This window comes from Erithacus rubecula (assembly GCF_903797595.1).
Source record: "Erithacus rubecula genome assembly, chromosome: 5".
NCBI lineage: Eukaryota > Metazoa > Chordata > Aves > Passeriformes > Muscicapidae > Erithacus > Erithacus rubecula.
Window position 1 is genome coordinate 67,916,665 of NC_136687.1, and position 12,132 is coordinate 67,928,796.

Here is a 12,132-nt window from a genome sequence, read left to right on the forward strand (position 1 = left end):
TGTCCCAAGACACAAAGAGAACAGACTATATTATTTCAGTCAAAAAATACTGAGCTAAGAATTGGCTATTTTCTTGAACCATATGCAAAAAATTATAGCTAAATGACACAGAAAGCCTATAAATGAAAACTCGTTCTTTCTCTAGAAAGATGCACTGACTGACCTTACTAGGAAAAGGCATTTTGGAAGCATTTCTCTGCTTTGGACTTAGAACGTGCTACCTCAAAGGTTTTCTTTGGTTGAAGAAGGCACAAATGCTACCTCCTTGGCTGTGGGCCTATCCAGAAAGCAAACAAGAGCTGTTTGCCTCTGACACTCATTGGCCTGGCTGCCTCAGCTGAGCGACTCCAGAGTCATTGACAAAGCCAGACCTGCAGCACAGGAGGATCACTGGCTCATCAAAGGTGTAACCAGCAGAGGAATGATAGGTATGCACATCTTTATTCACAAAAAGAGAAGGAAGCCAGGTTTGCTTATTAAGGACTGTCTGACCCTCCTGCCCACTGATCTGTCTCGTGTCAGCAGAGCCCAACAGGGAGAGCAAAAAGCAGACCTTGCTCCTTGCACATTCTCAGTCACTGCCTCCAGCAGTCCCAGCTTGCTATCCAAGAGAATGCCTCAGGAGCCAGGTGAGAACAGGATTGCTCTCTCAAGTGGGACATGCTGTTAGTACATCCAGAAACCCCCTCCAAAGCCAGCCAAGCATCTGTCCTGGTTCAACAGCCTTGCTTTCAGGCATGCCTGCTCAGGGAGTTCACTGAAGTGTCAGTAGTGCTAGCTAAGTACATTGCTATAAAAAACACCCAACATCTTGTAAGGATTCAGACCTTTATACCAGTTACTGGAAATGGCATCAAACCACTCAAATGGGGGTGGAAGCAAACCACTGCACAGCTGTCAGGGATCACTGACAGTACAAACACCTTTAGAGATGGTCACGTGCATCTGGATTTACCCAGGAAAACTCCTTACATTCCGAGTAATGTCTGCTGCAGCTCTGAGGGAAAAGGGGCACACTGGGAGGTGGGCAGGAGGAGGGAAGCCGAGTCCAGAAGCAGACAGGAAGCTCCCTGGTCCCAGACTACTGCAAACACTCAAAAGCTCCATTAAGTGCCCAAGAGATAACACCCCGATGAGTTATCGTTCATTCCACAATGGTCACAGAGAACAAAACGTTCAGGAAGGACGAAGGAATTGTGCAAGAAGACATGACCATCACATTATCCCTGGATACTGATCTGGATATCAAAAATACCTTGCCAAATCAGCCCTGTGTGCAGAAAATTGTGCAAGCACATGAGGCTCCTCCCTCAGGTCTCAGCTGAAGCAGCTACAAATGAACAGGGCACAGATGCTCTCCTCTCAAAGCATTGTCCATGGAAGCTCAAGAAAAACCTGCAGGCATAACTTATTAATAGGGCATGTGACCAGAAATCCAGGCATCCTCAGTGAAACCAAGGCAACTTCCTGGTGAGGGGAGAAAGTCAAAAGGCAGATGATGTACATCCTGAAGAGCAGACCTGGCTGTGCAGGATCAACAATAAAAATTATCTTGGCCCTTGCCTTGCAGCAAATCAGATTTTCTTGTCACACAAGCACAGCATCCTTGGACAGCAAGAGACTTCTAGACACACAGTTCCACCCATCTATTGTGGGTTTTTTTAAGCAACCTGGACACTTAGGTCTAGACAGAGCTTGTGCATCACACTGTTCAGAAGCTTGGAGCAGGCTGTTATTAGCCAGGGCTATGGTAGAAAAAAATACATTACCACTTGCTAGAACTTGTAATTGATTAAAGCATCATGAAGGGAATTTTTACTGTCTTATATAAATCAATTCTGGATTTATAATTACCTATGCCATTCATGAAGAGGGAGATTTGTCCTCAGCTCCCTGCACTCAATTTCCCAAAGACAGCAAACAGTTCCAAGTGCTAAACAAACCATTACAGGGAACACTGGCAGTTCCCTGCCCTGCTTGAGACAGCATCACTTCCTAGGCACAGCCAAGCTCTGGTAGCAAGAGCTGTAGCAGTGCTGGATGTGACTGCCCAGAAGCAAAGCACAAAGAAGAGCTCTGCAGTAGAGCTGCTGGTCACACCACCTCTCAGAAAACCTGGCTGTAACCTAAATCCCTAGAGAAGAGCAAGTCTCCTATGAAGTCTGCCCTCCACTGTTGCCTCTCCAGTTCCTCACACCTTATCATTGGAAAATACTTCCCAGCCCATTTAGTAAATCAGGGTATTAAAAGCACTCAACAGATGCAATCTACAATTGACACTGGTAGCTTCACTCTTGTCAGGCTTAGAAGCTGAGGAGGGAAGAGAGAGAACAGCTGTTTACCATGCTAGTGTTGGCTTAGCCTAACAAATAAAAAACTTGTTACTTCCCCCAAAATGCAGCCTAGAGAGAGAAAAGTTTCTGGAAAAGGGTCTAATTGCTTTTAAAAGGGAGCTATAATCCATCCCCAGTCTCACTAGGCCATGGCTTGGTTACCACTGAGATCAAACTTATTTACTCCAAAGCAAAAAAATCTTGGCAGGACTGACAGAAACAGCTTTTCTTGCCAGAGCTCTAATAGCAAATGTCTGTGGAAAAGCCACTTGGAGAAATGCTGTTTACTTTGGTAATGAAGCAAGTTCCCTGGAATGAAGTCTTGCAATCTTCCCAAGAGATGTTGCAATACCTTACCTGTACCTCAGCTACATACCATACAGGCTGCTCTCAGAGCCTGGGAACTCCCTGGTCAAGTCAGGAGGCCAAGGCATCTCAGCAACTCCAGGCAGCACTAAGCTCTAGCCCTACACTGGATACACAACCTGCATCCTAATTAAAACCAATAGCTGGGGTGTTTTTTCAGCTCTGCTTCAAGCTAAGCCCCAGCCACCAACACCTCTTGAAGATGCTGATGAAAAAAGGGCCTCAAAACCATCCTCTCCATCCTCTTCTTTTTAACCATATAAAGCCTTGAAACTTGAAACTCTCAGGCAACTCAGAAATTAGAGCCCAGCTCACTGCTGGAAGTGCTTTGAGGGAACATGAGCACAGAGATGGCCTACTAAATACCAAGGAAAAGAAATTCCAATTGGACAGTGGAGGCCAAGGCTCTCTTTCTGCTTAGGCCTGAGGCTATGCTGCTTTTCCTCATTCATTTAAGACCAGGTTTCAAGCTGCTGTCCACATTGTCTCCAACTGCACAGAGATGAAAGACTCTTGCTGTTCAATATTCCAACTCCTGACTCAAGTGCAAAGGGCTACAACATCTGAAGTTTCACTGCCCATGAGATGACTGACTTAGCCTCTCCCTAATTCAGGAACTAGAGGATCCCTTGTAGCTGAATGAAATGGATTTCTCACCCAAACAGGTACTTGCATTTGTACATTTTGTTTACAAACAGCTCGCACTCTTGTAAGAGCACCAAGCCCATGCCTGACACACGGCTGCAGTTCTTCATAGCAGTACTTGGTGCTCCCAAGTGTTGAAATTCTTGCTTTGAGGAGAAACCAAGCTCTAATTTCAAGTGTTTACATGTACTCCTGAGAGCAAGAAAAAAAATCTTACCATGATTAGGTTATGTAAAAAGTTTAATTATAAAATAAATAAGTTTGTTATGGAAACATTAAATATTAAATACATTAATAAATATTTACACATTTACACGTTTACAAAAGATACAACTTGGCAATTAATGGTGTTTCTCTGCTACCAGAAGAATTGTGGTCTGTTAACACAGAACACAATTACTCTTCCAAGAAGAAACTGAACTCAAATAATCCTCTGTGCTCAAGACTGCATGGACAGTTAAGAAACCAAGGACACCTGGGTCAGAGAAGATTGAGGTAAGATGAGTTTGTTGCACCTGAAGGTAGAGCACAAGAGACCACTGAATGCAAAGCATCAGTGCCTGAATTAAATTCTTCAAAGGAACAGGTTCTTGGTCAAGTTCAAGTGATGGGATCTGATGTGAAGTCTTTTGTATTTAAGCACTGCTTAAAGCAGTAACAAGTATCTGTTTAACAGAAGTAGTTTTGTGTTTACAAGAGATGGGTCCAGCCTTATCAGTAGGTTTGAGCATGAATCTTTTCCTTTAGATGCAAAGCTTCAGGTCTTGCATCTGTCTCAGCATCCTGAGGAGACTAATTTTAACTCAGGCCAGCACACATGCAAATGAACAGCTCCACTCACACCACGAGTCCTGCAGAACTCGGAGGGATCCCTTCCACACACACAGTAACACAACCCAGGTGTGGCTGACAAACATCTGTCACCAACACCCTGCAAGTCACAACTACAGATGAAGCTCTTGGAAGCCAATAAGGATAGGGAGCACAGTGACAACACAATTAGGTTTTTCATCCACTGAGGTCTAGGGAGAGAAGCCATCCCAACCTCATCCCTTTTTCACTTTGGTAGAGGGAAGGAAGGGAATTTTCTCCCTTCCATCCACTGCTGAAAGCAGCAACAGGCTCTCGCCCTTAGAGTTAGAGCTGCCAAAGGAAACTTGCTAAGAGAACAAAGTCCATCCACACAATAAGCGAGACTGGAGCTCTAGCACAGAGAGAAGGCTCAGTAGCAGTAGTCTCTAGCAGGTCTTGACAAGAGGTCCTGTCCCCCAACGAGCCAGCTCCTTCCACATGGTTGTGCCAAGATGCAGTGATAACTGGTCTCCTCAGCAAGTGATTCAGCAGCAAGTGGCCTGTTGACATCTCCTTGCAGCAGCCTCGCTCTTGATGAATCAGGGCTTAGTGGCAACAGCTGCAGCCCACAGTGTCCAGGTGGATGTGTCAGGTAGCCAGAGGTACCCCCCCGCAGCTTGGCCATGGCCACTTCAGAATTGCTCTGTAATGGGCAGACCAGGCACGTTAATCACCACCCCAGACACAAGCACCCTGTGCTAGCACCGTGGCAGACCAATGAGCAAGGCAGGCAGGTTAAGGATGTGCACACATCTGAGGACACTCTGGCAGATACTCTCCAGCTTCAAGTAAGCTTTGAGCAAAACCCTCCACTTGTCACTGGGCAAAGCCAGAAAATAACTAGAGCTGACATGTGGCAAAGCAAAACTTCACAGTTCTGCCAGAATTTGCCAGGACTATCTTTTATGGCTTCCTCCTCAGCTTGTAGTGTAGCTGCCTTTCAGTAATGGTGCTTGAGTCTGCTGTTACACTTGGCCTCAGAGAACAACTTTCCTGCTGAGTAAAATCCATGAGATGACTCCCAGAAGCAATCCACCTATGCCAGGGAGCTTTGGGCCTCAGCTGCTGTGACAGTTGCAAGCTTGACTGAGAGGCTATCTGTGGTGTTCACAGAATCCACAGTTTTCTTTTGGTCCACAGCTTCTGAGCACCAGAAACTTCCTCAAATTCTCCTTGCAGCAAATACAGGAAAATGCTCAGCACTTTTCTTCTAAGAGGGGATGATGCTGTGGCACCATCTTCCATGACTACCACTGTTTCCTGCACTACATTTGCCTGTGTCCAGATATTCAGGACTTATTCTTCATAGCTCCACTTATCTCAGTACAGCTTCCCATCCTCACTTGGTCCTTAACACAGCCAGAAATTTAACAGATGTTGAAGAACTTGTACAACTCAAGGTGGTTTGAGAAACCAGAAAACCAAGCCAGCTGCTCAGATATAACCCACGTGTTTCAAGACGCTCAGAGCATTAAAAGCAAACACTAGCTTGGCAAAAGAAGCATGCAATTCCCACACAGCCTGGAAGGACTGAAAGGTGTTTCAAGTGAGCATTCATACCTGCTTTCTCCCCATTTACACACCAACATGGCCATTTCTATTTTCTTGTCGGAGTTTTTTCCTTTCTTCTTTCTCTTCGTACTGAGGACACTTTTTCCTGACCCTGTGGAATTACAGCACGTTAGAGATAATTTTGAACACCGATGCACATCCTGTTGTCACCAGCCTCCCCATCCTCTGTAGCATTTAGATTCATGTTCTTTGAATCCTCAAGCAACTCCAGGCAGTTTCAAGCAAGACAGTTTTTAGCATTCAGCAGCAATATCTTCTGATAAAACTGAGGAACCCCTGAACTAGACGTGAACACTTGCACCTCACAGAGATGGAGCTTCTGGACTTAAACCAGATTAGGGAGGAGGATGAAGAAAGGTTATTGCTGGGACTGAGCAAAGCACCAGCAGATTTTCTAGGTGGCAGATTTCCTAGTGGCTTTAGCTTATAGCTGCAGAGCCCACACTGTCTTACTCCTCTTCACAGCAGAGCCCTGCAGGCTTCAAATCTAGTCCCTGTCCCTTGAACACATAAGGAAGCCCCTTACTGATTTCCTCTCAATTTCTCTAGTGTTATTCCAAGCAGCTTCTCAGGGTACAGATTCACATGCTCCCACCTTGTGAGAGTTCAGAACATGAAGCAAATGCACTTCATTTGCTCTTAGAGCCCTACAGAACTGGTTATCTCCCCTAGCAGCACAGAATGAGGCAGTGTTCAGGGAACAAGTGCTCATCCCCGCATTCTTCAAGTTCAGAGTTAAATATGAAGCAACACTGATATGACAAAGGCGTCCCTTGTTTCCTGAATTGCAGGAAAAGGTACAGCACGTACCCAATTCAGAAGACGTACTGCATCAAGATCTAAAATTAGACTGGAACCTTGGCATTTCCACAACATCCCAAGCCCTACAGTGTTAGGGCTGCAGTGACAAAACCGCAGGACTGTTCCGATGTTCCATTTGTTACATGGTTTGAAACCTGTACCCAGAAAAGCTCTTTGAATTTATTCTCAACCGGACTCCAGATTCTGACAACCCACCACACTGAACTGCAGCAGCTGGTTCAGCTGAAATAGTGTTCCCTTCATACTAACAGCAAGCAGAATTTGGGAGCAGCAGCATTTGTCTCTCCATTTGCTTTCCCTCAAAGTGCAAGCATTTAAGCCCAGCAACATCCATTTACAAACAGACTGAGAGCAGCATTTCCCACCCTCCACGTGTGTATGCAGCTGCTGGATAACAGCCATGCAGGAGGCTATTGCACTGCTGCTTGCAGGTTTCTCCACAAGGATTAGGGAAGGCACTGCTGCCTCAGCATTCAAGCTCCTCTTGGGCTTCCTGCTTATGTTCTGCAGCACCCTGACTACCCTGGTAGTAGCAAGAGCAGAAAGGCTCTAGGCTGACAATATAAGGGTCACAGACCTTGCTTCTACCCTTCAGATATATCCAGGCTGGGATAAGAACCCATCCTTGGCAGATGCTTTTCACAAAAGTAACTCAGATGGGCCATGTACATTCTGGGGTTATTGGGCACAGGCTCAGCCTTAAGGAGGACAGACACCAAAGAGGATAATACTTACTGCACTATCACAATGATAAGTACAGTAATGAAGCTGACACTCGAGAGCAGGACAGCTACCACTACCAACACAGTCTTTGAGTAGTCTGCCACATCATTCTTCCTTTGAGTCTTCATGAACTGTTCACCACAGCGCTCACCAAAAAAATCCTGATGACACCTGCAAGTAAATATTAACACAAGTTCTTATCAGCTCTTGCGCTGTCTGGAGCCAAGGACACCCACACATACTCAGACCTGACTTAGACATCTTCCGAGTTTCCCATGAATCTCAAGATGCTCACTTCAGAGCATGTTCATGAAATGCAGTCACTGCTCTAGCACAAGGTTTGTCAGCATTTCAACAAGTCGAGATTAGTTTGGGTGTGATGTTCCAGAAAGACACGCCTTTTCATTCTTTTGGTTTGTGTTTATGACCAACTGATGAGTTCAGTGGCTTGTTATGCATCTCAGATTCCATCATCACTTAAGTTACATGGCAGAGATTCTCAGTCAAAATATGGCAGGAGATGGACCTGTACCAAGTTAACACTGATTTTTCCTCTGAGCCCTCATATGCCACTGGCTCATGGCAATGACACCTAACTCCAAAGGCACAAGTAACTTACTTGCAGGTCACCATCTGGAGGTGTTCGAGGTATATGCATTCTCCATGGATGCAAAAGTTTTTGTATTCCATTTCACAGGGAGTCCCTTTCTTCTTGTTTTTCCCTTTGTTTTTCTTCCTTCTTGATTTGCCAGCATTCTTCTCTCCCCCCCTCTTCGCTGGCTTGGGTTTAACCACAGGTTCAACTGAAAAAAGGACACGATGACTTGATATAAAAGTGCTAGAAAGCACGATTCTGAATAAGTTGAATTAAAGAGTTTGTTGAGAGCAAGGAGGACCATCACCGCAGGAGAATCTGCAACCAGGAAGCACAGGATGCAAGTGAGAATGCTGCTGGGCACCTCACACCCAGCACAAAGGCAGCAAGCTCAGCAACTCATTAAAGCACAACTCTGCTACCCTTCAGTCCTGTGCCATGCAGACCAGAGGCAGCAGGAGCAGATGAGCCAAGAGCCACCAAAGATGAAGAGCGGCAGAGATGCAGGACTGCAGCATTTCAGAGCGCAATATATTGAGTGCAGCAGCACAGCTTCAAGCAAAGGCCTGTGAAGAACAGGGCTGAGCCAAGCCATCCTCTAGTTCATATGGGCTCGGATACAAGGCTAACAGCTCCGTGTCTCTAAGCTCCCCATTTGCATCAGTGATGAAAGGCACTGTAGCTAGTCCTGGGCACTTGCCGAGGCAAAGCAGCTTGCTATCCCGGTTGGCATACTTGTTTCTCCTAGACAACCTGCAGAGCTGTCTTCAGAAGCAGAGAGCTCCTTCCCAGTTCTACTTTGTGAGAGATGCTGAGCGCAGGGAAGGAGTGAAGGCACCAGTCTGTGACAGTCAGACTATTTATTCTGCCACTCACTGCTGCCCCTCATTATCTCAATTAAGACAAACCTCTAGAAGAGTGTGGTTTAAAATCCTGGTGACTTGGTAGCCCTTGGATTTCAGCAAGGGCAATCATGTTCCTTTCGCTGAGGAAAACAAACCAGCCACTGACTAAGAGTCAGAAGCTCCAGAGCTGCCCCATGCAGCAATCAAAGTTCAGTAGTGCTAGCTGGGACTACTTTGGCACAAAGTCTTTGCAAGAACCTGCTCTCTGCACTCCTAGCCCTAACACAGGCCCTGGCAGTGCAAGCCTGCTGCTCAGGAGTAACAGTTACCCCAGGGATTTAAATAGGCCCTAACAAACAGCAGAGCTATTCACAACAAGCTTCAGTTTCACTCTTGTGCTCTGAAGACCTAATGAAAACCATTCTTGAATGATTAATATTTTACCCACAGTTCTATGCATACAGGCAATCACCACAATAAGACACAACTGGATCTAACTACTTCCTAGCCCTGTATTTCTGGTGCCAAGAGCCCATACAAAGAAACAAGGTGTAGTTCACTGTTGTCTAGACAGCTGATCATTTTCACTTCCAGAGCAACAAGCCTGGCTTGAAGTTACTTAAAAGCAAAAATGCCTTCAGCAACCAGAAGTCTGATTAAAATAGTATGAGCTATATTAATATGTAAAGGAGGTTCACGGTTCCTGCAGCAAGGTTTCCTGTGCCTGGAAGTGTGAGCTCGCTCCTGACAGTCAAAGGCCCCTGTTCCGTCCTGTCCGACTTGATCTTTAGGTTCGCGCTTTCATAACTGAGGCCGCTTCCCTCCCTCCCTCACTCCCTCTCCCAGGCTCGGCTTGTCAGCTTGATCTCTGTGTCCCTGTCTGCAGGCTGCATGGCCAGGAAAGCCATCCACAGCTGAATCACAACAGCTTCAAGGTTTATCTACAGATAAACCTCATGCCAAGCAGAAGAGCTGGTCTACAAACCAACCACCTTAGGTAACAAGCCTGGTTTCTGTGCAGTCACCAAGCCAGTAGTTTTACAGGCTAAACTGCTCAATAACACCAACAGGCGCGTTTCCCCCACACATCTTCACGGAGAACTCAAGCACAAGTCCACCATTTCCCTCGAGTCACCACACAGAGTGTGGTCCCACTTCATTTGAGAGGTCCTTCAGCCACATTCAAGTCTCAGGGTGCTTCTGCAGGAAAATCAGTAGTCAGATCCACCCTGGAGGCAACAGGGCCAGCCTACTCACACCTACTGAGGCTGAAATCTCTGGTAGATACCTGGCTTGTACTGCAACTACACTTAGCCCAGAACCAACAAAATACTCCCATTCCCACACCAAGGCAGACTGCTCAGATCTACTTACAGCTCAGCAAGTGGGCAAATTACAATAAATACACACAACAGCTATTGAGAGTGAAGCATTGCCCTAAAGATGCTTAACAGACTTTCCTGTGGCCACTTAAGGGACTTAAGTGTCTTCTTTCCCAAGAAAATTTCAGTTGGCTCCAATCCAAATAAGTCACCATCAGAAAATACACCGAAAATTCTTGGAGCAAGACAGACAATTTGATGTAAAACAAACCTCTAGGGCCAAGCAGCACCTGTAAACTTCACTGATGCTTCTACACTAAGCAGGCTATGACCACAGCAGAAAAAGCCACACACAGTAAGCTACCAGCTAGCCTCCAGTAGCTTCCACGCACCCTGGGCGTAATCACGCCTGGTTTCCACCCCTGACAGCTATTTCCAAAGCAGCAGCTTCAAGCACAAGCACGTTTTTGCTCCATACTCCACGAGCTAAGCATAGCAGCGTTTACAAGAAAGAAAAGGCATAAGTCGGAACTCGCAAGTTGCGAGATGCCAGCTCCAGCGCCGCCGACTCACCTCGGATCAAGTCGTCCACGATGTACTGGTGGACGGGCGGCGCCTCCTCATACTCCTCCTCATCCTCCTCGTACTCAGGACTCGGCACGGGCTCGCCCTCACGGCTCCCGGGCTCCCGCTCCTCGTGCCGCTGCAGCTCCGTGGCATTGGGCGAGGACCCGGCGGCCGCACGGTTCGCTTTGAGGGAGGGGAAACGGGGCCGTGAGCCGGGCACAGAAAGAAGGAAAGGGTCGTGGCCGAGCGGCGCCACGGGTCCCCTCAGTCGCCTCAGCGCCTTCCCGCCAACGGCCGCCTCAGGCGCGAGCCCCCGCCGGCCCGCCTCAGGCGCGAGCCCCCTCAGGCGCGAGCCCCCGCCGGCCCGCCTCAGGCGCGAGCCCCCTCAGGCGCGAGCCCCCGCCGGCCCGCCTCAGGCGCGAGCCCCCTCAGGCGCGAGCCCCCTCAGGCGCGAGCCCCCCCCCGGCCCGCCTCAGGCGCGAGCCCCCTCAGGCGCGAGCCCTCTCAGGCGCGAGCCCCCGCCGGCCCGCCTCAGGCGCGAGCCCCCTCAGGCGCGAGCCCTCCCGAGTCCCGATCTCCCCATCCGGTCCCGTCCCATCCCATTCCGCACTCACCTGCCAGCACGGCCAGCGCGGCCATCAGCACCATGGCCCGCATTGTCCGTCCCGGGGCGGGTGGCGACTAGAGACACGGAGAGAACGAACGGGGCAAGGAGTCGCCGTAGCGCAACAGGTGCGGGCGGCGCGCAGCGCTCCATGAGGAGCCGCCCGCCGCCGCCGCCCACTTTATGGGCGGCTGGAGCTGGGGGCGTGGACGTGGAGCTGCGTCACGGGGCGGAGCGCAGCGGGTGCGGGATCCCGCAGTCTCCGCGTGACGGAGTCCCGGGATGATAGAAACAGTCTCACCATGGCTTTTTGTTGCAAAGCGCATTGAATACCACCTCGTTCCACCCCTTTCTACTACCCACAGTTGCTCCCAGCCCCGTCCAGCCTGGCCTTGGCCAGTGCCAGGACCCACAGCTTCCCCGGGCAGCCCGGATGCCGCGCGGGTCGCTGCGCCGGGGCGCGCCGGGTTATTGCGGGCACGCCTGTCTGTGGGCTGGCTCCGTGCTCCTCTGCAGCCCCCGATGCTCCCCGCATCTCCCTGAGGAGTGCTTTCCAGGGGTACACCCGGCCATCAGCCCCCTGGCCTCGGTGGCCGCGTGTCCCTGAGCGGTGCATGCGGAAGGGTGAGCAAGCGGTGGCACCCACCGGGCAGGGATGAGTGCGCTGCTCGGGGCACTGCGGCTCAGCTGCCCGGCAGAACCCCCCGAGGGACCTGCCCACGGCCACCGCTCCGGGCTGCTGTGTGGAGGAGCGGGAAGCAGACCTGCTGGAGAGTCCCAGGATCACCAAGGCTGGAAGAGACCTGTAAGATCACCCAAGTCCATCCATCAACCCAGCACTGCCACTGTAACCCCTAAACCACTAAACCACATCGCCTAGTGCCAC

General features: G+C 49.1%; 1 protein-coding gene across 1 annotated transcript; it reads right to left on the reverse strand.

Moving 5' to 3' along the window:
- Positions 1–3,566: 3,566 nt before the first annotated feature.
- AREG (amphiregulin) lies at positions 3,567–11,445 on the reverse strand. Its single transcript, XM_079306705.1, has 6 exons — positions 11,257–11,445; positions 10,649–10,825; positions 7,933–8,116; positions 7,326–7,484; positions 5,757–5,859; positions 3,567–4,839 (listed from the first exon to the last, which is right to left on the reverse strand). The coding sequence occupies exons 1-5, from the start codon at positions 11,297–11,299 to the stop codon at positions 5,772–5,774; spliced, it is 651 nt and encodes a 216-aa protein (XP_079162831.1). The 5' UTR covers positions 11,300–11,445; the 3' UTR covers positions 3,567–4,839; positions 5,757–5,771.
- Positions 11,446–12,132: the final 687 nt, after the last annotated feature.

Coding starts and splice junctions, on each gene's coding strand:
- AREG (XM_079306705.1), bottom strand. CDS start 11,299: ATGCGGGCCATGGTGCTGATGGCCGCGCTGGCCGTGCTGGCAG. Junction 8,117..10,648: donor CGTGGACGACTTGATCCGAG/GTGAGTCGGCGG, acceptor TCCTTTTTTCAG/TTGAACCTGTGGTTAAACCC. Junction 5,860..7,325: donor CTTATCATTGTGATAGTGCA/GTAAGTATTATC, acceptor GTAATTCCACAG/GGTCAGGAAAAAGTGTCCTC.